At 41.8% G+C, this 27,205-nt stretch overlaps 1 protein-coding gene across 1 annotated transcript in view; it reads right to left on the bottom strand.

Annotated features, from left to right (window-relative positions):
* syt7a (synaptotagmin VIIa) overlaps positions 1-23,843 on the bottom strand; it is a 91,692-nt gene extending 67,849 nt beyond the window's left edge. The window contains exon 1 of the mRNA XM_080874810.1: positions 23,677-23,843. Coding sequence (XP_080730936.1) covers positions 23,677-23,710 — 34 coding nt within the window. The 5' untranslated portion in view covers positions 23,711-23,843. The remainder of the gene's footprint in view (positions 1-23,676) is intronic.
* Positions 23,844-27,205: the final 3,362 nt, after the last annotated feature.

The following is a 27,205-nucleotide window of genomic DNA, read 5'->3' as shown; positions in this document are numbered from 1 at the left end:
TCTCCCTCTCATTCATTCCCCCTGTCCTATTTATTAAAAAAAAAAAAAAAAAAAAAAAAGACAAAGGATGAACTGAAGCTCTGCCATCACGTAATGTCGCATACTGCTGTTTCTGATGTCATTTAAGAAAAAAAAAAAAAAAAAAAAAAAAAAACAGTGCTTGTGTCATGGTTTTAAATAAGGTAGTTTTTGCTCAGTTGAAATACACGCTGGATGGGCACACTGGATGAATTACAATGAAATTTAGAGCAAATATTCATGGTCCCCCCCGAGGAGGAGTGTAGGGACGCGCCAGCACTACTTTTTGTCTGATAAAATGAAAGTACACTAAAAAAAATATTCATGCCCAAACTGAATTTTAAGTAATTTAATTATATGTAAACTTTCCATATAATTTTGTTGCATGAAATCAATGCAAATTTAATAGAATCTGGTCAAATGAAATTAGTTGGTATGCTGGTATGCATTCAGTTCATACCAAGCGTATTTTCCTAATTTTTTTCCCCATGTACTTATAAATCAGTACTGAACACGTCACCAGTTTTCTAAGCAGATATTTTTCTATCGACGTGAAATTCTCACTAGATGTCGGAAACAACCCATCAAATCCATACATGCAAAGAAATCAAACCATAGATTATTACACATAGAATGTTTAATAATGAGAAATGGCACAGGGAAAAAGTATTGAACACACTTGCTGAAGTTTATTTGACACTTTGTAGAAAAGCTTTTGTTGGAGATGACAGCTTCAAGACGCCTCCTGTAAGGAGAAACTTGTCGGATGCATTGCTCTGAGCTTCAGTTACTTCCATAGATTTTTTACTGGATTCAGGTCAGATGATTGGCTGGGTCATTCTTGCAGTTTTATTTGCTTTCTATGAAACCAACTGAGAGTTTCTCTGGCTGCGTTTGAGATCATCGTCTTGCTGAAACATCCACCTTCATCTCATCTTCATCATCCTGGAAGACAGCAGCAGGTTTTTATCAAGAATGTCCATCCATCTTCATCCGCTTTGTCCGGGGCCGGGTCGCGGGGGCAGCAGCCTAAGCAAAGAGGCCCAGACCTCCCTCTCCCCAGCCACCTCCTCCAGCTTATCCGGGGGAATACCAAGGCGTTCCCAGGCCAGCCGAGAGATATAATCTCTCCAGCGTGTCCTGGGTCTTCCCCGGGGCCTCCTCCCGGTGGGACATGCCTGGAACACCTCACCCAGGAGGCGCCCAGGGGGCGCCCAGGGGGCATCCTTGTCAGATGCCCGAACCACCTCAGCTGGCTCCTTTCGATGTGGAGCAGCAGCTCCCGGATGGCCGAACTTCTCACCCTATCTCTAAGGGAGAGGCCAGCCACCCTTCGGAGGAAGCTCATTTCTGCCGCTTGTATCCGCGATCTCGTTCTTTCGGTCACTACCCACAGCTCGTGGCCATAGGTGAGGGTAGGGACGTAGATCGACCGGTAAATTGAGAGCTTCGCTTTTACACTCAGCTCCCTCTTCACCACGACGGACCGGTGCAGCGTCCGCATTACTGCAGCTGCAGCCCCAATCCGTCTGTCGATCTCCGGCTCCCTTCTCCCATCACTCGCGAACAAGACCCCGAGATACTTGAACTCCTCCACTTGGGGCAGGAACTCATCAAGAATGTCTCGCTACATTTTCTTGTTCATCCTTCCTTCAATTATATGAAGCGTGCTCGCTTGATATTATTGAACTTGATTCAAAATGTTTTTCCTTCAGCGATGGAGTCTTTGGTGGTGAGCGTGCAGACAGGTCATGGCAATTGAGTGGGACTGAACCAGCTGATATTACTTTGCACTAAGTGGCAGGATTGCTTTCTAATCACTGATAGATTTCAGCTGGTGTCATGACTTTCGGTGCCTTTTTGCCTTTCTTCATGTGTTCAATACTTTTTCCCTGTGTCATTTCTCATTATTCTCTTATTATTGAGCGAACACACAAACTCCCTGAGCGGTCCCTTGGACCACTGTGAGCAACAGCAGACGTGTGCACTGTGGTCACGCCAGCATCGAATCCATCCAAGTTACACGGTTTATTAAAATAATGAAATTACAGCATTTATGTACTTTTAATTAACTGCTTTAGCCCACTTACAATGAAAATTTAAAAAAAAAAATCTTGTTCATGACCTGTGTAGCATGTTAACACTATTGGAAGTAAAAAAAAAAAATAACGTGAACTCCAATTTTGAAAACACAATTTTATTTTTTTTATTTTTTTTATAAAGCTCTGACTTCTATTATGAGTATGAGTCTGTGGTCTGGGAGACTGTCCTGTCTGCAAAATACAGTATATAATGACCAATGTTGGGCAATTAATTATATAGTTACTTCTTCAAAAAAGTAACTGAGTTTTGCAAACAACAAAGTTTCTTGCAGCTGTTTACCCAAAATGCAGCCAGGGCGGTTTTTTAAATAAACATTTCAAACTATTTACAGAACAATCAGCTGTTCTGCATCAAATCTGATGCCACACAAATCATTTGTGCCACTCCAACAAATAATTTCTGTCCACTATGAGATAAAGGAGAACAACAGCCTGATAGCTGCAGGCCTGACAACAGGAGATGTATCACTCCTGTAACACCTGTAACATTCAGCAGTCGCCTCATTGTTCTGACACACACACAACAACACTATCGAGTACACTACACACTAACTACACAAGATTTGCGCTAAACGCCACAAATCTCTCACATCTCAAACCACCGCCGTCACTCCTAAAACGTCCCTCTTCCTAAACAACTAAATGCCATGTTGCCATATCATTTTTTGATTGGTGGACATGGTACATTTTTCCACCAATAGGAAGGAGTGGGGTTTTTTGGTTTTGTCTTTGCTCACAGGTGGAAAGGGCTTTCGAGCGTTTTTCTTATAAAACGCCGTTTTTACTGTTTCTTCCTGTTGTAAATATAAACAACGATATAGATAATATTCAGGAAGAAAACCAAACATTGCATATATTTTTATCATAACTCTGGTTTTACGTGGCCTATCAACACAATTTAAAAACTGGTATAAAGTCCACACTTTTTCAGTCAATTGTTCCGTCTGTCCTGCTCACATCTCCAATGGTTGTACACGTTGTCATTAACGTGGCTTCACTCCACATCAGCCACACCGCTTTGCTAGCTAAAACACCGGTGTCGGCGCATAAGGACGCTGTCATAGCCTGTGGACGACGTTGATTAGCTGCGTATATACGAATGTGAATCGCATTATTGGCTGGACTATGGGATAAGGTGGCATTGTTGTAATCCCATACGGGAGCAGCCAGTACTTACTGACTAACACGGCAAAACAGAATTGTTAAAGTTTTAATTTTAATTTCAATTCAGGTTAGTTTAGTTTATTACTGGTTAGTTTGTCCAGTTGAGGTAATTTTAGATTATTGCATCTTTAAATATTTAATCTTTAGATCTTTAAATTAATATTATCATTATGATATTCATAAACAAATTTAAATTGCCCCATTAAAATTTTCACAATACCTCTCTTATTCGTTAGATTTGTACATTTTATATTAACCTTTTTATACTATATTTGGATTCTACATTCTGTTTTCTTTAAATGTGTTACTTTCTTGTCGATTTTTACCTTACTGAGGTATTTTGTTTTGTTACATTGTCTGCATGTAACATCTTCATGCTGTGGGAAGCAGCTACAGCAATCCATCATTATCATCAAAAGAGAGAAAACAGAAGGTGGGTATTTCCATCTGCTGGTGGCATTTTAAATTAGAGCTGAGTGTAACTGAGCCTTTGCAACATTTGCCTCATTTTTTGTTTTACCGGTCACATGTTTGCTTTTGGATATTTAAATAAGAATTTCAAAATGACAAGAGAAGCTCAACACACATCTGCAGTCTTCTCTGACCACTCCTCACACAATAAAATTCAAAGTAAATGTTTAGCATGTATGTTTAAAAAGATACTCTGCTTAATGTGTTTTTGTTTCCGATATCACGGCTGGTGGGGCAGAGAGTTGCTGAGTCGAGAGTCTGGCTAGAAAGGTGGAATTTCAATATGCCGGTCATCTTTTTTTGGCATCATAGCTGCCTCTGTGATCACCCATGAGTTTGTAGCTGTCACCGTGAAATCACTACATGAAAAATACATAAAAATATTTGACTCCTCCAGCACAACAAGGCCCTACAACTCGTTTAGCCTTTTAGTCATTACAGAGATTTTACTCTGTGATAGTGCAGGTAGCAGTGAGATGAAATTTGGGCACATTAACATTGGCTGGAATAGAAAAGTTCATGATGTCAGAGTTTTAGTTAACTCCTAAACACAACGCTGATGCTTCATAGCCCATAACCCACCACAGAAACATAACATCTGCAGATTTAGATCATATTTGCAGATTTTGTGAAATCCACCATGAGGATGTCATGCTAGATGACAATCTTCATCAAGAGGAAAATGAAGACAATATAGAAAATCTTTACAGATATAGGCAGTGCAGACACAAGTGTGTTTAACACCTGAAGTACCCACAGCCAAGGTCAAAAGTAAGAAGGAAATTTAATAACTCAGTTGGGTAAATTAAACTGATATTTCTGCTGTGCTTTTATTTTTCATCAGTGAGTTATGTTGGTGGTCATCAAGGTTTTTATGGCAGCATGTAAACTTATCCAAATGAACCACACAAACAGAGCAACCGCACAAGAGCTTGTTTTAATTTACCTAAACCTGCAAAGTGTGCAAATGCACTTTGAAGAAACCAGCAGTGGGACTAAAAGGCCTGCCTGAAGTCAAAGCGTGAAGGTATGATGGAAAAAGTAGAATAAATATTGAATCAAGCACTTGAAAGCTTTGTGGGTATTTTGAAAATCAGTGACTATTCATAAGTTAATGAAAGGGCACTAGTTATCTAATGGAAGTGTTTAAAGTGGCGAGCACAATACCTTCTCAAAACACTAAACGATGCACGGAAGAAATGTGAGGCTCAGCAAAGAGTATGATGTGTGTGTGGGGGTATGTGTCCATGCTTATTTGTGCGATTGCCAGAACGTGGCTGAGCTGTGCCTGTGGATGCAGGGTGATTCACCAGGCTGTTCTGGAGGACTCCTGTGTGGGCTCACCATCATTGAAATAGGATCTAAGACGAGGAAGAATAACGAAGGCAAACAAGGGAACACAACATACAAAGCAAAGATCTGGGCTTCCCTTAAGGACCACTGTATCCCCCCCCCCCCACCCCCACCCCATTCTGCAACAACTTACAGCAAGTGCCCCTTCCACAGTGCTTCTCACGGTGATGTGTGGTTGAACGATGGAGTGGTCATAAAGCAGATTATGTAACAATATGTAAAGGTTTGGGAAGGGGGGAGGAGTTCCAAGGTGTCACTCCTCCGTGCATCTGGGCTGGAGAGATTGTGCAAACCTCTGCTCAAAAAGCAGCACCCAAAATAGGATTAGACCAGAGCAAGTAATAAAAAAAAAATCTGAAACGTAGACAACTGCCAGCATGCCCTACCTCCAGGCTGTGCTAGTTGGGGCCTGGCAGGCTGGAAGCTGGGGAAGGGGAGGGGGGAGAGGAGACTGTGCGTATGGCTGTGGCTGTGCTGCCCTGATGGCTGGAGGAAGACAGTGAGGGAGCATAGGCATGCAGGCCTACAGATGCTCAGGGCTTTTTATTAGCCTGCTTCCCACTGCAAAGCCAAAAAGGGCCAGGCAGGGCTTACTTATTCCTCCTATTCCTAATGTCATCCCTAAAACATTCTTGAATCTCTCAGCACTTCATTACCCGTGTGCTGATTGCCAAATGGGTTACAGTTTACAATAGTTATCGTCATTCTTCCTCCTGTTCTTCTTCCCTGCCCACGTCAGGTTTGCCAGCTGATAAAGATTCAAAATTCTTCTCGGCCTTATAGCTGTGGCTGGTGGCCCGTGATTCTTGCAGAGAACAGCCATTCATGGAAACAAACACGCATCCAGAATGTGCCTAGAATAAACTGCAAATTACACTTGGCCTGACCACATTGCTTCCTGGCACACATTTAATGTATGTTTATAATGTTGAAAGGATAAAAAAAACACATTTGTTTTCCTCAGCCACAGATCTACTGTAGAGACAGGAAATGCTGTTTGGTTCCCTCGTGAATGGTCTTCAAAACACAGCCCGCCCTGCTTGCCACAAACAAACAACTTGTGGTACTGTATGCATGTCGTACAATGTTGTGGATGACCCCACAGCCTTTACATGCAGTCAGAGAGGCGCTTGCTTTCACAGTACGCTGAATATGCAGTCACATGCATCACTGACCACTGCTGAAGGTTGTTTGAGCTATTTGATCGCAGGAGATCCTGAAAGCTGTTTGGATGCAGGAACACCTGTATTAGGAGGCTTCATTTTGGATCAAAATGTAAACAGAGCTTTAGAATAGAATTAGAATAGAATAGAATTCAACTTTATTGTCATTGCACATGCACAGGTACAGGGCAACGAAATGCAGTTTGCATCCATCCAGAAGTGCTTTAGTGATATAGATATATTACAATATATATTAGCAATAATATAGATATGTAAGTATATTACAGAAATGGGTCTATTATGGTATGTTATAATGTACACGGTATGAAGTATGTTGTGAATATTCTATAACTATAAGTATGTACAGGCTGTAGTGAGTACAAGCTATGTACAGGCTATGAACAGGATATAAATATGAAAAACTATACAGAATATGAAATAAATAACTTTACAGAAATCTGAGATATACAGCTATACAGAAATGGGAACTATGCAAGTTGTAAACAGTTGTAGGATTAAAAATTATCGAATGTACAGAATGATTATTTACACAGAGCTATACAGTAGTGCAGTTAAGATAAGTGAGGGTGTAGGGTGCTAGGGTGTAGGGTGCTACTACTACTACTAAAGTAGTAGTAGTAGCATTGGCTCAGTCATAACAAGCACAAACACAGAGGCTGTTTTACAGCTGTGCACTCCCATTAGAGCTGAATTTGAAGAGAGTATATTTTACTACTCACTTAAGAAAGATAGAGAGATAGAGAGAGAGATATCTAAATACAAAAAACTTTTTAATCTATCCAATACAAAATCGCCATCTGTGATTCATTTTTACCAGTGGACAGTCTCCTTGCTCTCATTTTGAACATTCAGGTTTTTCCAGCTTGTCCCAGTCCTTCCTAAAAGCCGGCGCATGTGATAGGCCTTGACATTATTCAGTTTGTCCTTCTTCTGAGCAGATCCAATGCTAGCTGCAGGGCCACTCAAACCAGAGCCTGCAGTCAACAAACTCGTGCTGCTATGCTGAGCTCGCCAGGGATGCAGAGCTAACAGCGTGTACTGTCACCAGCTGTAAGTCCAAGATGGCGGAGTCCATCAGCAGAGTAAGAGACTCATGAAAAAGGGAGGTCCTTATATTTCTCTCTTATTTCTTTATTTTTTTTCACAAAGTACAACCTTCAGTATAACTTAATCATTTGTTTAACAAACATTTTGACATTGAATAACTGTTGGCAGTCATTTTGTCAGTTGGTGGAAAAATAGTTGAAAATTAATGCTGAACCGACAGATGTTACCACGACATCGGGTAAAGTGGACATGAAACACATGTATAAAGGATAATTTACACTATGGATTCCTGCTCTCAAACACTGAGATAGATTTAACTCTGTCTGTGAAGCTGAATTTAAGAAATAAGTGCATAAAGTTCAAGTTTTTAGAACATGTTTAGCGCCATCTTGTGCCAGTACAGAACGTGACGTCATCTAGTTGGCTGGTTGGCTGCGGCTAATAGACTTAGTAACTTTAAGTTAGCAAACTAGTGACAGAAATGGTAACTCAGTGGGAAACAAGGGTAGTAAAACTAGAGGAAAAGCAGAGAAACCGATTAGGATACTTGTATTAGTCACACATGCAGACCTCTGTTTCTAAATCAGACTGCAAAGCTGCATGCATGCTCCAGCTTCATCCTCCAAAAGAATACCTTAGACCACGGACACACTATAGGTAAATGGATGCATGCACTGCATGTTCCTTCTCCATCACTGCACACAGTAATAGCTTCAGGTCAGCACTATATGACCCGAGTAGAAACCATTCATACATATTCAGACAGGTTACTCTGAAACTACATTGCCACATGATTGAGGTTCCACTTTAAAAACAGGACGTATGTCATTGCTGGAATATTACCACATACGTCATCAAACTGAAATGAGATGATATTATCAGACAGTCAAAATTAAGCTCCATTTATTGAGCTATATATTTAAAATTAAACTCCATTTACAGTGGAGAATCCAACTTTGCATAAGATTTTAAGGTCAGGGAAGAATCTTCGACCTTAATTCCAACCTCTTCTTCCCCATCCTGCTTTCCATTAATTCCTCTTTTCCTCACTGCTCTACCTAAACCTTACAGACTCCAAATACCTGGGTTTGTGATCTCTTGGTAGATAGCGCGCCAGCAGGAGGCATTTTATGGTCCACATCCAGGTTGTCAAATCTGTCTGGAGCACATTACACAAAGTGCTGCTGCAAACAGTGGGTAATAAACAGTGGGAAAAAGAGCACGGCATGCCGCATTTAGAAGCAGAAGAAGAGGAAAATGGAGCAGTCTAAAGGACACGGGATGCATTTTCACTGAACTTCCCGAAGCAATTCTCTGCTCACACTAGACACTGTAACATCCCCTCCTCTCCCAACCATCATCTGCTCCTCTGCCGGCCCAAATCTCTGTCCGTCCTGCAAGTTTTCAACATTTCAAAGGCAGTAGTAACACTGACCAGCAGTATATGAGATGCAGATATAACACAGAATTAAATATTTAATACCAACAGGCTATTACATTATATTAATATTTCAGAAGAGTTAAGGAGAGGGGCCTGGGGCTGGGGGGGGGGCTCTGAGATCTGGATTGAAACAGAGGTGTCAAAAATATCTCTGCACAGAATGATAATATTTTACTGCTACTGAACCAAGGCCCTTTATTTTTACACATAATAGTCAACATGTAACATAGTTCAAGGCACAAGACAATATACAGCAAAGATACATCACGTATTCCCCGACATGAGAGACCTATAGATCTATACGTTCTGCCCTATGACCTGGTGTAATTCATGTTTCATGCTTCCTTGGTGTGTTTCATATTAGTGGACGTTGCATGCATGATGAGGTTTGTCAGAGGCTTTAAGGAGGAGGAAAATTGTCAGAGGAAGCTGGGAGCCACACGCCTGTCAATCCTCGGCGACATCTGATGTGCAGTCATTGTGTGTTTTCCTCAGAGTCAGAGCCTGCTCAGTGGAGGATCTCAATTTGCGGTGATCACCAAATATTAAGTGTCATTTTTTAAGCAACGCTCCGCCAAAAAACAAAAAAAAAAGGATCCTAATTACGAACGCTCTTGACGTCTGGCGTCTGTTTCTTACAGCTGTTCCCATGCGTGCATTTTACCTCCTCTAGTTACACGCTTAAGTCGCCTTCTTTCCCATTTCTGCTTTTACTCATTTCTCCCACTTTGTCCTTACCTCCTCCTTCTGTTGCTCTCTAATTAAGCAGTGTTTTGTAGAGGGCAGTGAACTCAGAGACAAGGGAGGAACAGATATACCCCAGGGAAAGATGGTGCGAGAGGCAGATACTGTGACGTCCTATGCATTATCCCACTGATAGCTTATTTACCAAGTGAAGATCTCAATCATGTCATTAAGAGTGTGCCGACTGTCACTGATGAGCAAGCAATTCACCGTCCTTATCAAGAGGAAAATTACATATAAGATAACATATTTTAGCACAATCACTCTTGTGTACAGTAGCAGCTGACAAACATTACCACCCAGGAAGGACTATCACCACAGGGAAGACGCGCTGTAAGAGTCAGCATACTGGATGATACCATGACAATTATCAATGCAATCAACATGCTTATTTTGCTTGTGAGTGAGCTGAGCTGAATCACAGTGAGCTCTCTGTTTGACCCGCCTGTTTGTTTTTCCGGGCTGTGCAGCGGGATCCTGCTTGTGCCCAAATATCCTGAACGCATGGAACACACCACGGGACTGGAAAGTCAAGATTTCGCTGTTTACTTGTGCAAATGCGTGTCTGAGGGCATCTGAGCGCGTGCCAACTCTGTGGGCAAATAGACTCTGAGAGTAAGTGACCAAATATTGAAATATCACCCAATGTCAAGACTGTTGGAGTGTATAATTATTCGCCTTTTATGACTCATTAAGGGTATCAGCAGCCCCTCCCAAGTCTGAGAGCCATAATCAGCATAAGAAGGGTCTCAGGGCGGTTGGCATTAATCAATGACTGTTGTGGACATGAAATATGATCTGTGGATGTAGAGAAGTGCTGCTGTTCTTTAGCGTGAGAGCAAAGAGCAAGAAAAGAAACAAAGAGAAAGAGACACGTGTTTACCAGAGGCACAAAAGGCACATTTCATCTTTGTAGCCCGGACCAATCAGAAATGTACTGCTTGGACGACTCGGCCCAATCTGGCGTGTCTCAGCTCTACCGAGTCCAAGGCTGAGCTCTCTCAGCTCACTCCCGTGCATGCACAATTGCTTGCATCCAATTCATTGTGCTCTTCCAGCTGTACCAGTTCATGGCGTCACTAAAGCAAACAGGACGATAATCTTGTGACCTCAAAAAGAAAAAAAAGTTAACTTGGCAAAGGAGCGGGTGATGAAAATAGTAAACCAGATCATTTTTAGAGACAGAGTAGGCGAGGAGGAGATGGTGGCATCAGTAATTTCATCTTTTTGTACTTATAGCAGGTACAAATAACTTGAACCCAAGCCCCTTGATTATATAGAATCTGCCCTCACACGCCTACACGTATACACACACACACACACACACACACACACACATTTTCCCATTTCCCTAATCAGCCATGTGAATCCATATTTGGGTTTAGAGATGTGGGACTGTGTGTTTCTTTTGTCTATGTCAGGTTTTCCCACATCATCTGTCCCTCCTGCCCAGGCTCATTACTCTCTGTTCTGCCTGCTCCTCTTCCTCCTCCTCTCACCAATATGCGCATCCCTTTCCCTACAAGACACTCAGAATGGCGAGATAAATCTAAAGCAGATGTGAAATATAATAATAGTGTAAACACGTTTGCTGAAATTGTCTTTTTGCAAAACAATACCTATATATATATATTTGTTTTTAATAGAAAATGAGTGAACTTACAAGGATAGAGAAGAGAGCAAAGCAAAAACATACTGACAGCTGTTGCTCCAAGTCTGTCTATGAGTTGCAGTAAAAACAGAAGTGTGAAAACAACCCACACAGGGACAATGAGTCTGCTGAATCCTATTCATGACCTGGCCCAGTCCTGCAGAACAAAAGCTCTCCCAACTTCATAATTTACAGTTTATGTGTGCTTTCCAACGTCCTGATGTGGCCGCAACCTGCTAATGGAAGAGAGTACACACTGAGAGTGCTCACTGCCATCCTGTGCATTTTTAACCTCACATAGTCAAAAGCTACCTCCCTGGTTTGTGCACAGAGGGAGACAGACCAGGACGTCTGAGCCAGCATTTACTGAAGCTACAGTTATGGAACAGTGAAGGGACTTAATCCATGGAGCACGCTTACCTATACAGCTAGATAAGGTGAATGAAGGAAAATATCCCGTGCCCGGCTGGTCACCACTGAAGGAACGGGAGATGAGACGAAGGAACGAGGGAGAAATACTCGGCCAGCCAAGCTGAGGAGATGGCAGTCATACAGCCCAATCTGTCAGTCTGACTACCTTGCCAGATACAGGGTGGCTCACACAAAATTACACACTTTTTGCTAAATACCAAGAGACAGTGAGGCTATACACACACACATACACACACATAGAAATTGTGGCTCCAGCACACACACCAAGTTGTGGAACATGCTGTACTGAAGCAAACAGCATGATGCAACTGCAATTTAAACGCCCGTTCTTTAACAAAATACGCACACAATTCCTGGTTCACCTTCTCTTCCTGTTAGCACACAGTGTCATCTCTTGCATTAAGTTAGCTCGATGGCAACTTGCGGTGACTTTGGTGTAGGAGCTGTATTTTGCTCCACTGACATGTACGGCTGCCCTGTCTCCCTTTGACGAAGCATCTGACATTTTAAGAGAAGCGCTTTAGTGAAGAAGAAAAACACCACCCTGCTATCTGTACAGTAAGTATGAAGCTACAGCTAGTAGCCTGTTTGCTTAGTTTTGCATACACTCTGGAACTCTAATTTATTTAAAGGTTACAAAATCTCACCATGGTAAAAGAAAAAGATCCTTCATACTAAATAAATAGTAATATAAATTTTTAGACTGATAAGTAATAGAGGGATGTTTGTACTTTGGCAGGTTAGCTTTTTTCTCAGTGTTTTCATCCTTTTGATCAGCCTAGGCTAGCAGGGTGAATTAAGGTATATCCTATTAAAAGATGCACAATTTCTGTCTCTTCATGTGTCTGTTCAGAGTTCTCCAGCACGACCATGAGATCAGGAACCAAACTTGGCACACAAGTACTATTAAACTAACTCTACACTGGAAGAGATTCACATGATGCTACATGATGCTACCCAGCAACCACCTACCAATCCTTTAGACACCTACAAGGTTCATGTAGCATAATTAACTGTATAACTGTACTTAAGGCAATGGGATTTCAAGCCATGTCAATTAGTCCAGCATATAAAACCAACTTTTTTCCTGCCTGTGATCTTATGCATTTTAGTCGAGTGCATCATGATGACGTGCATAGGGAAAACCATGATGCATGTAAATATGCAGTTATATTGGATTTTAAGTTATAAAATCCTCTTTTACTTTATGAGTGCATGTTCGATTGAACAAAATCTTGCACACCAGTTTCTCATTCTACATTTAATAGGGTGTACAGTAGGCATGACCTGATAAACTCATGTAGGTGTTGTTCCTACATTATAATAACACTCTGACTTCAGTGTCATTTGACTAAACAGACCTTGTCTGGGCATTCATTTTGCATTAGCCAAGAAGTTAGCTAACGCTATTAAAAACTATCACGTGCAAAACAACATGAGTAACCTGATCATATAAATTAGTAAAGACACTTCCACACAAGAGATTTATGTAAACAATGGCATTTTGTTACTTTTTCCTCCATATTCCAAAGATATGACATCACAGCAACTTCATTGGTCAGTTGTAATGTTGGTCCTGGACCAACATTATTATGATGATGCAGGACACCAACACGCGGATATCAGATACACCGTAGTAGTAGTAGTACTTTTTTTTTAATGGACAGGTGTCAGGTGTGAAAACCTTGATGATAGACGTAAATACATTTTACCATATATAAGCATGCTATGAGTCTCATATTTGTCTGAGGTTTATTTATATAAACAACCTCTACCACCACTACTTTTACTCTGCTCAGTGTGGTTGTACATCAGTTTGCTAAGAGCACATACAGACAAAACACTACAGCATGGGCGTGTAGTAGTACTCACCATATATAAGCATGGTTGTACCCTAATGGTTAATAATACTGCATAATAATCTACAATGAGCTGGCCCTTTGTCACACCTACATTAACATTACCCTTATCCAAACACCACAGAAAAATACTATGAGGAAAAAAGCAGAGCAGTCTGAAAAGCATAAATGAATATGTGCTACTTTTTCTGTGCAAATCATTCTGGGTATTTTATTTCTCAGTTCCAGCATGAATAGAAAGTAATGTATTCTGGTGTGAGAGCACAGAATTGCAGTTAACTGTGCTCACATAGAACTGGTATAATTTAAATAGACAGATATTAAAGCATGCTCTTTTTTCTATTGTAACCAATATGTAAAAAAAAACATCTTAAAAAAATTCCTTGATGCTTAGACCCAGCCGGAGGGATGCTCAAGCACAATGTATTTGCAGCACACTGACAGAAACCCTGTAGTCAACCGTCCCATTTAACTCTCAGTTACAAAGGGAGTACAGTAATCGTTTTTCCCAAAATGTCAAACTATTGCTTTTATGACTTTTTGCAGTTTTCTTTTAGAGGACACCTTTGTGGATGAGTGGATCCAGCTGGGGGCTTTTGTTGCGTGTCATACCCCCTGTCTCTCTCCCTTAGTTTCCTGTCTATAGTCATCAGCTACCCAATATATTAAAAAAAATACAAAAGTTCAGGGTCATTTATGCTAGCTCACACTGCAGATCAGTTCTGCAGGGTCTGTTTAAGATGAGCAAAATTACAGTTGGTAGCTGGAAAAATGCTTTGAACCCATTATAACAGAAGCTATTACTCTTCATCTGTGTAAAATCGTGGTGTGGAAAGACTAATTATGCTCTGGAATGGTAATGATGTCTGTCAACAGGATAATTCGCAAAGAATTCACTCTGAGCCTTAAAGTGAATGCGATTGTGCGACCACTGGAGGTTTAATGCAAGGATTAGTGGTGGTGATTTAAGACTGGCAGCGAGGGAAAAGGGCACGTTTTCTAAAAAAGTAAAATACTACAGAGCACGACTACATTACTGATGAGGCCATATAAAACAATAAGAGTAAGAGCTTGGAGTGACCTCAAGGGGCTTAGGCAAACTCTTGACCTGCTGTAAACATAGCCATCATATATTATCAACACTCCAGACACTGTTCCTCTGGAGAGATAATCTCATAGAGCGCCCGAGCCACCTCAGATCTTTCATATCAGCGCCATGGTGCTCTGAAACACTATGGCAACTGCTCGCACACGTAATCTCTCCTGGGTGTGAGATGCAAACAGAGCTAATAAGTTTGAAGAGACAGCAGTGATCACATTTCCAAACGACTCTTTGCATCCTGCTCGGATAACCGAATAAAGGATATTCTCAGCAAACCACAATCCCACTTTCAAAACACTTGATCCTAAGATGACAAGCGCCAGGCTATCCATTATGCAATACTCTCCTTTTCTCCATCGCTAATCAAAAGTGGAGCAACTTCCCTGGATGGGATTAACAGTCGCTCAGCCTTGCCTCTTTGCTTTTAGGACAGGGAAAAAGGTGGTAGGATGCACTTAACCAAATGCATCATGGCACCTACTGACAGTGGGAGCTGCAATGAGACTGTGGAGGTCATTGTGGTGGCCGTGGTTGGGGAGGGGGGATAAGGAGAATAAGCAAAAGAGATTGCGAAGAGAACACGAACCGGCACGGCGGCACTGGGTGGTTACGCAACAGCATACACAGAAACGTTCGCTACACACACGCAGTAACCACAAACATGACAAATGTCCCACCGCTGCCTCTAAATTTGAGTCAGCCATGTTAAAAGTTAGACATTAAACCGCTCCAGTCAGTTATGAAGTCACATTGCTCTTTTCAAGTTTGCCTTTTTTTCTCCTCTGCTTCCTTTTCTCCCCTTCCCCTATCCCAGACTAAAGCTGTCAACTACCCTTCATTCTTTACTATGCATGCCTCCCATCCCCGCTCTTCTTCCTTTTTGCACACACGTACATAGACATATACACACAAGGCCTCCTCTCCTCTGCGTGACCTTGACTGGCTAGTACTCCAGGGCTTGTTCTTTGCCTCTCCCTCTCCCTCTGTCTCTCTTGTTCCCTCCATCTTTCAACGCTCGTCTCCACTCCATCGTCTGCCTCCCTAGCTCTTGCTTTCTATCACTCTCCTGCCGGCCGGCTGATGCTAACCGGTGCCCCCCCCCCCCCCCCTTTTTTTCTTCTTCTTTTTTTTTCTCCTCCTCGCGAAGGCACAGAGGAGAAAGGGACAGAAGATGGCAGAGAATGGAGAAGTGAAAGACCTCCCCCTCCTCCGCAATCTAGTCAGCTGGGAGAGTCCACCATAAAAATAACTCCAGCACTAAGAAGCTCTATCAACAAGTCTGCTATATAGGGCCTGACTGATTTGTTATATTAACAGAAAAACTGGACTTCCTGCATGGATAATTTGTAATAGCTGGTCAATTACATTGCAGTTACCCCTATTTAGCATCTATTGCAGCCATATAAATATTTTAAAATGGTTTAAAACACACTTAATGCAGTTTTATATCAGATTTATCAATGCTTTGATAACAACTCTATTTTTTCTATATAAGAAGGCAGTTGATACATTGACCTAAGAAGTGAAAGATCCCCGGTTTGATCCCCAGAGGAGACACAGATCCTTTTGGGGTTGTGTCAGGAAGGGCATCCGGTGTCAAAACATGTGGAGCTACCCGCTGTGGCAACCCCTTGTGTATAAGAGAGCAGCCAATAGTTGTAGTGGCAATAATATGAAACATGTCTGTAAAGAGGAAGTCTTTGTTAAATGCTCAATCGGGAGGGTGCTTTGGATAGTGGGAGAAGCGAGGGGGGTAAACGAGACAATAAATATTTAAATGTAATGCGTCTTTACATTACATAAGGCTGATTCCATGTTATGTATGAGTGATGCTCCCAGAAAGGGTGCAGGTGGAGCAAAAAATAAATCTATTCTCCACAAATGCGGTTTTTATTTCTCAGTAGCGCAAATTGCTTGATTCAAAGTGTGATTAGACTTTGCTCTAATCAGCTGATACGGCTTCCTGTTCCACCGGGGAGGATGACGAGGCCTCTCAGTGGAACAGTGAAGCAGCAGGTCCAAATCCATGTTTCGTTGCAGGTGTTCCTACAAAAGCATCTAATTGCCTGAAACCGAGCCTGTTCTTCGTACTCCAGTCATCCTTGAGTTTTTGTTTTTTTTTCCCCCAATGGCTCAGCTCATAACACCCATCTGTATCATAAATTGGAGCAGTTAACTCTTTGACTATCCATTCAAAGCTGAAATAAACATGAGCTCAGCTGACAGAGCAATCCATTAAATGTCAAACAGGCTGATTAAGCACTCTGTACAATAACACTGTTCCCGTGCCAATTTATGTACCTTACACATATCTAAAAGGTCTCTGCCACGATTGTGCTCAGCAATCTGATGCATGCAGACTGAAGCTCATGTGTTTAACTCCAGATTTGCTATAATATATGACATTTCCATCTAATCTACATCTGAAATGAATGCAGCAAGCTGACAGGACTTCAGAACAGCTCCCAGCTGCTTTATGTTTTAAACAATATTAGAAGGGAAAACAGAGGGCTTCGTGAATAAATATCTTGAGCAACCTTTCTCCAAAGTTTGATCACACAAATGCAGACTTGTTGAATGCACCTGCTAAGCCAGACATCTTTTTCTCCCAGGATCCAGTTCTTTCTTTTTTCTTTTTTTTTTTTCAATTCATCTTGCTCTAAGAGGCATGGTCATTACAAGACTGCCACAGCAATCCCCCAAAAATAATTTCCCGTTCAACATTAGTAAAACAGCCATGAAGTCGAGGGACATCATCAATTTCTACAGGGCAATAATAACAAAGAGGTTAGGAACTCGCAGTCTTCCGCTGACACCTACACTTCACACCGTGTTAAAGACACCCCACAAACCTCCTCCTTTTTTTCCATTTCATTTCCCTCGCACTTAAAATCCTTTGATGCACGCTAAGAAAGGTGAGACACCCGGGGCACAATGAGGGTCTTTTCATTCAGCGGTAAGTGATTACAGTAAATCACTCTAACCACAACTTTGGTTCATATATAAGAGCATATTTCAGCATGTTGCCCGTGGTCTGAAAGGTGGTGGCAAACCATAAATAGAAATGGGTTAAAGGTTAAAATAAAATCTATACTAGCAATTGCTAATAATTTTATCTCTAATCATATAGAATCTCTCTGAGGTCATGCTAAGGCACAGCAATGCTTTTATCTAAATGTGGTGACTGTTTGATTTTAACGTGTTTGCCATTTGAGTCAGGCTCATTCGAATGCTAACATCTGCAAAATAACGCTAAAAAAAGCTGAAGCACATGGGAATATTATTAGTACTAAAGAAAAATATGGTATAAACCGATCATTATTATGCCAAAACGTGGCCCCCAAAAAATTCTCAAAAATGTGAAACGTGAAAGAAAGTGATTGGATTTGTTTAACTTTTGTGAAGACATCTCACCTTTCATCCGAGAGGCTTCTTCAGTTTCCTGTCCCAGGTATTTAGACTCTCCACCATCTGGTTTCAGAACTGAAGAAGCTTCTTTGATGATAGGTGAGACGTCTTCACGAAACTTAAAGAAGTCCAGTCGCTTTCTTTCCGATCTCCTTAAACCATGCTCAAACGTGATTCGTCAATAGCGTTCTGTTTCCAGACTACAAGTGGACTGCAAACAGAAACCAGGAAGCTTCCTGCACCAAAAACGTCTCTCACTTACATATGCTACATTTTCATAAGCAGAATCTGTTTGTGAAGAGTCATAAGCCAGTGTACTATAGACATATTAAATTGCAACTTGACAATGGTGCTTCATTCAAAAATAATGGGATCATCAAAATTATAACATTTATTTTCTGGAGCTCGTCCAATCCGGTAATTGATGAGATAATTCACAGTCATGATATTACTCCTCTAAAATGATGCCATTTGCTTGCTGCATAACCTTTATTACAGGCTGCATATTCTATGAAGAAGCCAAAAAATATATATACTCTACTTGAAGAGCTATCTTAGTGCAGCTCCTGCATGCCAAGTTTAAGTCATTTAGATTGGTAGCCCTGCCCGAATGTTTGGACGCCAGCCCAAAACCAAGGCCAGCATCAACCTAAATCAATAGTGAACCTGACGTTATTACTATACATCATATTCAAGTAGTATGGGGTGCCAGACAGAGTCTGGGACCACACATCAAATATATTTAGGGCAATTTGTCACAGATGGACAAACTCTGTTTCCAGAAAGTATGCATCACAGAAAGCAGAGAGAATAAAATGTCAGTGTACAGCTTTATACGTTATAGTTCTAAAATTGTGTTTGCCGTAAACTGGATTGTTTTAATCACGCATCCGACAAATTGGGACCCTGCCCCAAGAAGACATATTAGGGATTCACCTCTTACTGTCAGCGATGCAGGGTGAGTGCATAATACAAGAAGTCAGTCAACCACAGGTTCTCTCTCTCGGAGCGTATCCTCAGTGCAATCTATCAATAGATGTCTCAGTATCGGTCCAACAAATCTATTATCGATAGATGAAGCTGGAAAGCTCTTCTCCTGCTTTTCAACAAGCTGAAAAATACACTTTTTCAATTGGAAACAAAACCTCCAGTCTCTGACTACTGTTGTTCCTCCCGCTGAAGAGGGAGTCGAATTGTAGCACAGACATTTCACAAGTAGAGGCAGTCTTCTGGTTATGCATGGGGTGATGATGCTGCATGCCTCACAGATTTTTCACACTCGCTGGTGATCGTTAAAGAGAAAAAAAAGCCACACAATACACACAGTGAGGCCCCATACAGACCCAATCCATTGATGAACAATGGCAGTGTCACTAGATAATTCCAGTGACTAATTACCTAAGTATAGAAAATCAGTTACAACAATTATCTTTAATTAGGATACAGCAGGCTTTGGTTTAAAACAATCATTGTTCAAAAGGAACCTAAAGATTGTATTTTAGATATAAGGATGAAAGTTAAAAGAAAGCGCTATAGCCATCTTTTTAAACAAAAAGCAGCTGTGAAGCTGTTTTCAACTTCTCAGATATGAAGATTATCTGTTTTTCTCTCAAAGCAGGCTGAACATCTTTGAGCTTGGGACTGCTGGATATCGTAAAAGGAATCTGAAACTTTAATTTTTAGAGAATAAACTATGAATCAGTAGCTCGTGAAAACCTGAACTCTCAGAGCACCCAGCAACTCAGAAATCCAAAAAACTGATTACTGTTATTTAAGAACTATTAGTGCCACTGTGCATGACTTTCCAATTGGCTTTCCATCCATCTGCTTATCCAATTCAGGCCTATCCCAGCTGTCACTGGGAAAGATGCAGGGTACACCGTGGACAGGTTGCCAGTCTGTCGCAGGGCTAACAGGCTACTATTCATGCTCACATTTACACCAATGGCCAATTTAGAATCACCAGTTAACCTAACCTAATCACCAATTAACCTTCTTCCCACAAAGCTGAAGTACTCGGAGGGAACCCACACAGACACAGTGAGAGCGTGCAAACTCCACGCAGAAAGGCCCCAGCCAGGTGATGGATTTAAACTCAGGATCATTTTACTGTGAGGCGTGCTAACCACCACAGCACTACCCACTGTTTTCCAATTATTCTGTGTTTAAATAGCAAATACTTCCATCAGTACTGATCATCCTGTCTTCAAAAGTACATTTGTCATATTGCCGAAACCATGAAACACGAGTCTCTGTGTATTTTTATGTGCCAATATGGCAAAGTAGGGTGGTAGAGACTGTGCCGAAACAGCCACATGATCTGGCAGGTGTTTATACTAGCTGACTAAAATGAAGGCCTAGTTCAAAACGGGTGTGGTTTGGCATGTGAGTGCTGAATATCGAGTAGTAATGAGAATTAAGTACAAATGAGTTGGAACATCAGCATGCTGCCTACTATCAAACACTCCTGGAGCTCACACTGCAGCATTTTTCTGATCAGTAAATGCTCTTAGTAGTTGCTGAATGTTTTCCAATGGGCATAAATGAGGAACCGTTTAGCTGCCTGACTGAAGAGACAATAACAGGGTGCCACATTATCAATCTTCAGTCTTTTCTTTCTTCAGTGATTGACTTTTGTTCTCAAGTTATAGTGATCACAGCCCACTTTCAGTCCTATTTCGGGTGTTTATTTGACGGTAGCCCACAGTTTGTGTGATTGTCAGGTTCACATATGATCAACCTGTTTGTTTTCACCCCCCACACTTTAATCCTCTGAGGCCATAATCAATATGTCCCCGGCAGACCTTTCTCCCTCTCCCTGCCACTCCACCTTGAGACGCGGTGTGAATTTAAAGGCCACATCAGTGCAGCGAGGGGAAACACCGACTCGTTTCAATCAATTAAAAGCGTCAATCACAAGTTCTTCACTCAGAAGAGTAGCTCCGTCACGTCGGGAGCCCGTACTCATAACTTTACTTCCTCAGTTTCAGTCCATTAATTCCTGAAAACATTCTTTTGTCTAACGCCGGGTTACAGCAGCGTTCACTTTGCAAAGCTCGCCTTGAACCTGTCTCTGACACGTGTGGCCCCCAAACTACAGATTTTTTTGATGTTCGGATTTCCCTTTGCAGAAATGCGTAGGCAGAGGCACAGCGGTGCTTTGAGCACAAATTCTAATGTGCTCACAATGACAGTGCTAGCATGCTGATGTTGAGCTGATAATGTTCACCATCTTAGCGTTTAGTGTGTGAGCAGGCGAGCATTTGCTCTGCACCAAACATTACCACAGCGGAGACTGATTGTGTTATTAAAATGATGGATTTTGACAATAAACCAAAGTATTAGAACTCACGGTGCCAAGATAGTTATGTTCTGGAAAAAAAATATCAGGAAATCAACAGATTTGGGAACATGAATATCTGTACCAGCAGTTCTTGAGACATTTCATTTTGTAATAATCCTAATTTGTAATAATATTTTGTATTAATCTGGCATCCAAACACTAAAGCCACAGTATAGCCACAATTAAAAAACAACAACAACAACAACAACCCCAAAATAAACAAAGTGGAAATTCAGATGTAAACTAACCACCTTTAGCTGTCAGCAGGGGCAATTCTAGGATCAAACCTTTTCCTTCCTTTCCTCCTTTTTACCTTTGCAAACCTAAATTCAACTGCAGTCTAATAAGACACTACTTATTGTACTGTCTAAGAATGACTCAGAATGAATAATCACAGTTCTTATACTGGTTTTGGGGTGGGCACTTCAGTTATAAAACCTGAGGCAAAGGCTCAATTATGTTGACCATAATTTTCCAGAGTTAAAGAACAATTTGTTGCAAAGCAGATAATAGCTTTTGTCAGTATCTTAACCACACAAAGCTAGTCCATTGTACTTTAAGCAATTTTAAAAAGTCTTAGTGCCACTTTATATATCTGGACATTAGTAATAGAGTTGCTTTTAGCTGTAACCTGTGCTGTGCTATGATGAAATTCAGATGTGCTTAGGCACCCCCCCAAAAAGGGTCCAAACTCACCAGTGGGTGCCAATAGGTTTGGCCACTAAAGTCATGTCCAGTCCAGTTTTGCATGCTTAAGCAGCTTCACACTCAACTGGGAACCCTCCACGCGAATGTCAGCAAGAATAATTAAAACAGTGAATTTTGTTGCATCAGTGTGAATTTTAAAGAGGTGAGATGACCCCCCCCCCCCCCCCCCCCCCCCCCAAAAAAAAAAAACGACATGTTTTTGTACCCTATTGGAACCCCTTGACTTTTTTGGGGGGGGGGGGGGGGGGGGGGGGTACATTGCTCTACTGTGACTTATCATCAGTTCTCTTTATTCTGGAGACACATCACTTTAAAGGTGCTTCAGTCTTCTCAGATTCCCCCAAAGTGTCTAGTGTTGAAGGTTTTTTCTGAGGCGTGGGCGTGTGTGTGTGTGTGTGTGTGTGTGTGTGTGTGTGTGTGTGTGTGTTGGTTGGGGGGGGGGGGGGGGGGGGTTGCTGTGTAATCAAGCCCATATTTCTGCTGTTTCCGACACCGCATTTATTCGCTGATCTCACTTGCATCATTGTTTCTAAAGCCAGCATCTCTCTCCGTCCCCAGTGGTGCTGCCGATGCTGCTGCCACACATCCCCGTACAGTACATCGTGTTGTGGTCCTTGCATGTGTGCTGGGGATCACATTATCTCGCATTACAGGGAAATGAACAAAAAACGGGCCCTCCCACTCTGCTTCTTTTTTCTTCTTCTTCTCTTTTTCTTTTTCTTTTTTTTCTTTTTTTTTTGCTCTTTTTACACCACCACCCCTCTCAGCACGTCCCGCCACTCCCCCTAGCCCTGTCCTCGGTAAAAAAAAAAAAAAAAAAAAAAAAAAGCAGCAGGTGTTATTTCCGTATAACCTGAAGATTTAGGTGGTAATTAGCATTACCTCTCAGCCCGGGAGAGTTATATTTATGCTTGCTGGTGACGGCAGGGGACGCGAGTCGAGTGTGCTTCTGGGCACCCGACGAGAGAAGAAATCACGCCTCAAAAACACGTGGGAGAGATTACTCAAATATTCCTCCTTTGTACCCTCTTTAACCCTCTAGCGGCTGCACGGTTGTCTCTCCCCGTTAAGCAATAAGCTGCAGCCCATTAGTAATTTATTTTTTCTTGCAGGATGTCAGGCACACCATAAATACACATCTACATGCACACAGGTTTCACTGTAGCTAAGGGCTTTGACCTTGTGTTATGCTGCCCTTATTAAGTAGCTGTTGCAAATGTCCCGAAAGCTCCAACAACACAACGCAATGCACGCTGGCAAATCCATGCATATGACAAAGTAGATGTGCTTACAACAGGTTCACAATTGATGGTTCAAATGGTGCACTGGTAGAAATGCAGGAATGGGCTAAAGATTCTCCTAGGAGGCAATTAACTGCACAGATATTACATAATGACAGCCCACACTTCTCACCAGCATCCCCGGTCCATGCCAAAGGATGAGATGGGGCTTGTTCAGAAGAATTACGTTAACGAGGAGGTTGGGGATGGCGGGAGGGTACACCCCCCTCTCTCATTCCCTAACACCACCACCTTTTCGTGCCAGTCACCTCAAAAGGAAGCAGCGGGTCAGAAATGAAACACCTTGAAACTGTCACAGGACGCTCTCTCCCTCCGCACAGAGGGGCACAATTCTTGACGGGATCTTACCTTTGCTATTGTCCTCTTCCCTGTTCAGATACATGGCTGTTACTTCACTCCGAGGCAAACGCGATCGCAGGTATTTGTTTGCGTACTCCTCCGGCGCGTACCGTGAGCTCCGCTGATGTGATTTCGTAGTAGTAGCTGTTTATTGTTTTTGTTGCTCTCCTCAACAGCTTCTCCTCTCTCCTCCTAGTGGATAGGTAGGCTAACCAGTTTGAGACTCTCACTATCTCCCTCCCTCCCGCTCTTCCTCTCCCTGCCTCCTTCTCTCTCTCTCTCTCTCTCTCTCTCTCTCTCTCCCTCTCTAATAACCACTGTGCGCTGTGGCTCAGAGGACAAAATGGGAAAAGTGACTTTTGCAGCAGTGTTAAGAAGTCTGCCACGTGTGATTTTTTTTTATAATTTCGCTTGCTTTGCATATGTTTATCATATTTAAAAATGTGCCTGTGCGCGTAAAGGGGAGTGCAGTCACAGCCCACCGATGGAGACTTATTTAGGCAGGGCTTGTAACCATGTTGCACAGGTTAATTTGGAAAACTCTTTGGTTTAAACAGCTTTTAACTGTGTAAAGGTACCAAATTACAAGCAAAATCCTGCGTTCATTTCAGTCTTTAGCTTCTCTTTTAATCAGAAGATTAATGCGTTAAAAATGTAAATGCCCAGTGATTCTTTTATTAGAATGGCCATAGGTTGTGCATGTAAAATGCAGGTGAAATGATTAGCTGACAACTAAATCCTCATTTAAGCTATTTATCAAGCAAAACTGTCTCCTTCTCCAGTAGAGTTCAAGCTTTTGTTCGTTGATGCCAACATTAACTGATTTGATCCACTCAGGAAAAAGTTCATGCCCAAAATGCTGACTTTAAGTAATCTGATCACATGTTAATTTTCCATGTAATTTGTTTACATGAGTACATGTGACTCGAAAAAAAAAAGTTATAAGTAAATATTTAATCAACAGTGATGCTAATCATTACTAAATAACTATTTAAATATCCAAACAAATGTTGAATATTAAAAGTGCATTTCTTAAAAATGATATGATAATAGTGGAGTGGAATCACCAGTCTTTAATTAATTGTCTTTAATTAATAAAGACAAACCAATGGCAGCGCTCATGTACTCGGCACACTGTCTGAATGACACATTTTAATGGATCAATTTGTAAAACCCAGTGCTTCACTACCACCTAACACTGATATGATGCGAGAAAAGTTGGAAACCCATCTGGCCCTGTCACTTCACCCCACCTGCCTCATATCCATATCCCCGCGTTGTATAGTATTTCATGCAAGAGGGTATCCTGCATGAGTTTGCCGACCGCATCATTAGGCCCCGGGCAGACTGAGGGCTTTCTTGGAGTCATTGGGTGCTTCCCCTGTCACTTTTTGATGCAAGGTGATGTGACGACTATCCCTATATTAGATGCAGAAATGAGATGTCGGTTATTTTACCACTCGGTATTCAGCCTGCCTTACATCACCCATTGGCAGCCCAGGAAGTGGTGAAGGAACAGTTTGTCCATGACCTTGACTTAGTTCTAGAAAAAGCCAGTTAGAAAGCAAATTAAAACATTTTCAATTATTTTTTTCCCTTTCTATGAGCAAATTTCCAATTTGTGCTGGAACTTCCTGTCGCATGAAGCTAGAGCATTATAAAATAAATGGGATAAGTCATGACAGTTATTAAAACTAAACCATAGAGCCCACATCATAACATTTGCCACTCAGTAGATGTTGTAAAAAAAATAGAAGTAGTTCAATTAATCCATGGCATTAAATCTGAAAACAAATTATCATTAAAATGGACACTGGTCATCAATTCCCTCTGCTGTGAAATTCTGACAGCGTCTCCTGCGGTATGTTATTGTACTTCACAGACTATCAGAGACTCTCAGATCGCCTGAGTAATAAATGTGAATGTTACCCACACAAGTCTGCAAAATAGAAAGCTAATATTCTATTCCGTCACGTGGCCCTCTGATATCACAGATTAGAAATTCAATAGGATATGAGAAGAGCTGTACTGTAGATGCAAATGCTGTGTGCATTTGCAATACCTCAACTAACTGTTTGCCTGCGTTTTGTCAATAGAGCTGCGAAGGTCATTTGCTCAGAGCGTCCTGCAGTGATTTCCATTTGATTATATTTTGTTTTCCACTGCGCTTCGTGCTATTTGTTCACGACCTGAGAATCTTTTTGCCATTTGTTAGGAGAATTCTCCACAGGCTAATTTGACCACAGTCTATTCGCACCCCCTGCCCCACGCCGCAGCCACCACCCCCCGCCCCTGTGCTCCCAGCAGCATTGTGCCTGTCACTGATGCATCTGTCTCCACTGGTATCTATAAATACCCCCTTCTCTCCCCTTCAAAAACCTGATTCCCATTGATTTAGTGACCTATATACACATCACCGTCATCCCCTCCCTTCCTCCGGCTCTCTGCTCCTTCTGTAGATGGTCCTCTGCTGTCTCCACCTCTGATTTCCTCTTTCCTTCATCATCCTTTCCCATTAAGCCCAACTTAGACCACCTCTTCCTCCACCTTCTCCCATCCTCTTGTTAGAAAGCAGGAAAGGCTAATAATAGTTCACGGTGGAAAGCTTTAGTCATGACACATGAAAAGGACTCGAGTGAGGAAAAGAACAGCAGCTGGTGCTTATTTCTGTATTTCAAAGTGTTGTCATTGTGGTAAAATGAGCCTTCAGCTAATCTGCTGTGCGTGTAAACACTGGAGTGGATAGGAAAGGAGTCTCTCAGAGAGGAACAGCTTTCAATGTGAAATCTAACTCTGCCTAAATAAGATCAAAGACAAAGACATACAGAAAAAGAGAGAGCGGGGTGTGTGTGGTGTGCATGCAGGGCTGTATGAAAGTGCTATGATGTAATAATGCTGCAGGCTGCTGCAAAATAGCACCCAGAGAACTAATGCCATGAACAAAATGTTACATTCATTGCAAACAGCAAGGGATTAATAATGAATATGTTCTGCTGACACAAGCAGGAATCCTAAACCCCAAACATTAGGCTAAATTGCACAAGAAAATGCACTTATTCCTATCATGCAAGTTCTAAACACATAGACCTTATTCAGCGAGTGCAACCACAAAGAGCTCAGGTAAAAGAGGCTCAGCTGCCTATAAGGTCTGCCACAGCTGTAAGAGACTAACAAAAGAAAGCTGAAACAGTGAGTGAGATGGGAGCGCGTGATCTTCTACCACACCACCCCAGCTTAGCATACACCTGTAGTATAAGGCGCTGTTCTGCTCTCTTCCCACTCCCACTAGAGGACCACAGCTCTACTGCGACCCCACACTGACACCTGGTGGCTTCATCGGGCAAAAACCATAACAGCAGTCACAGCTGCACCCGTGCCCCGAGGAGCCACAATGTCATCCTTGTAGTCTTCAAAACATAGCCCTACTGTTTAGTCTTCACAGCACTATTACACGTGAAAAAAAAAACAAAAAACGCTGTGTCAGTTCTTCTGTGTTCTCTCGGACGACCGCCGGACCACAATAATGAGAGTTGGAAAA

The sequence above is a fragment of the Rhamphochromis sp. 'chilingali' genome, assembly GCF_963969265.1.
Source record: "Rhamphochromis sp. 'chilingali' genome assembly, chromosome: 2".
In the NCBI taxonomy this organism is placed as follows: domain Eukaryota; kingdom Metazoa; phylum Chordata; class Actinopteri; order Cichliformes; family Cichlidae; genus Rhamphochromis; species Rhamphochromis sp. 'chilingali'.
This window is presented reverse-complemented; position numbering and strand designations above follow the sequence as displayed.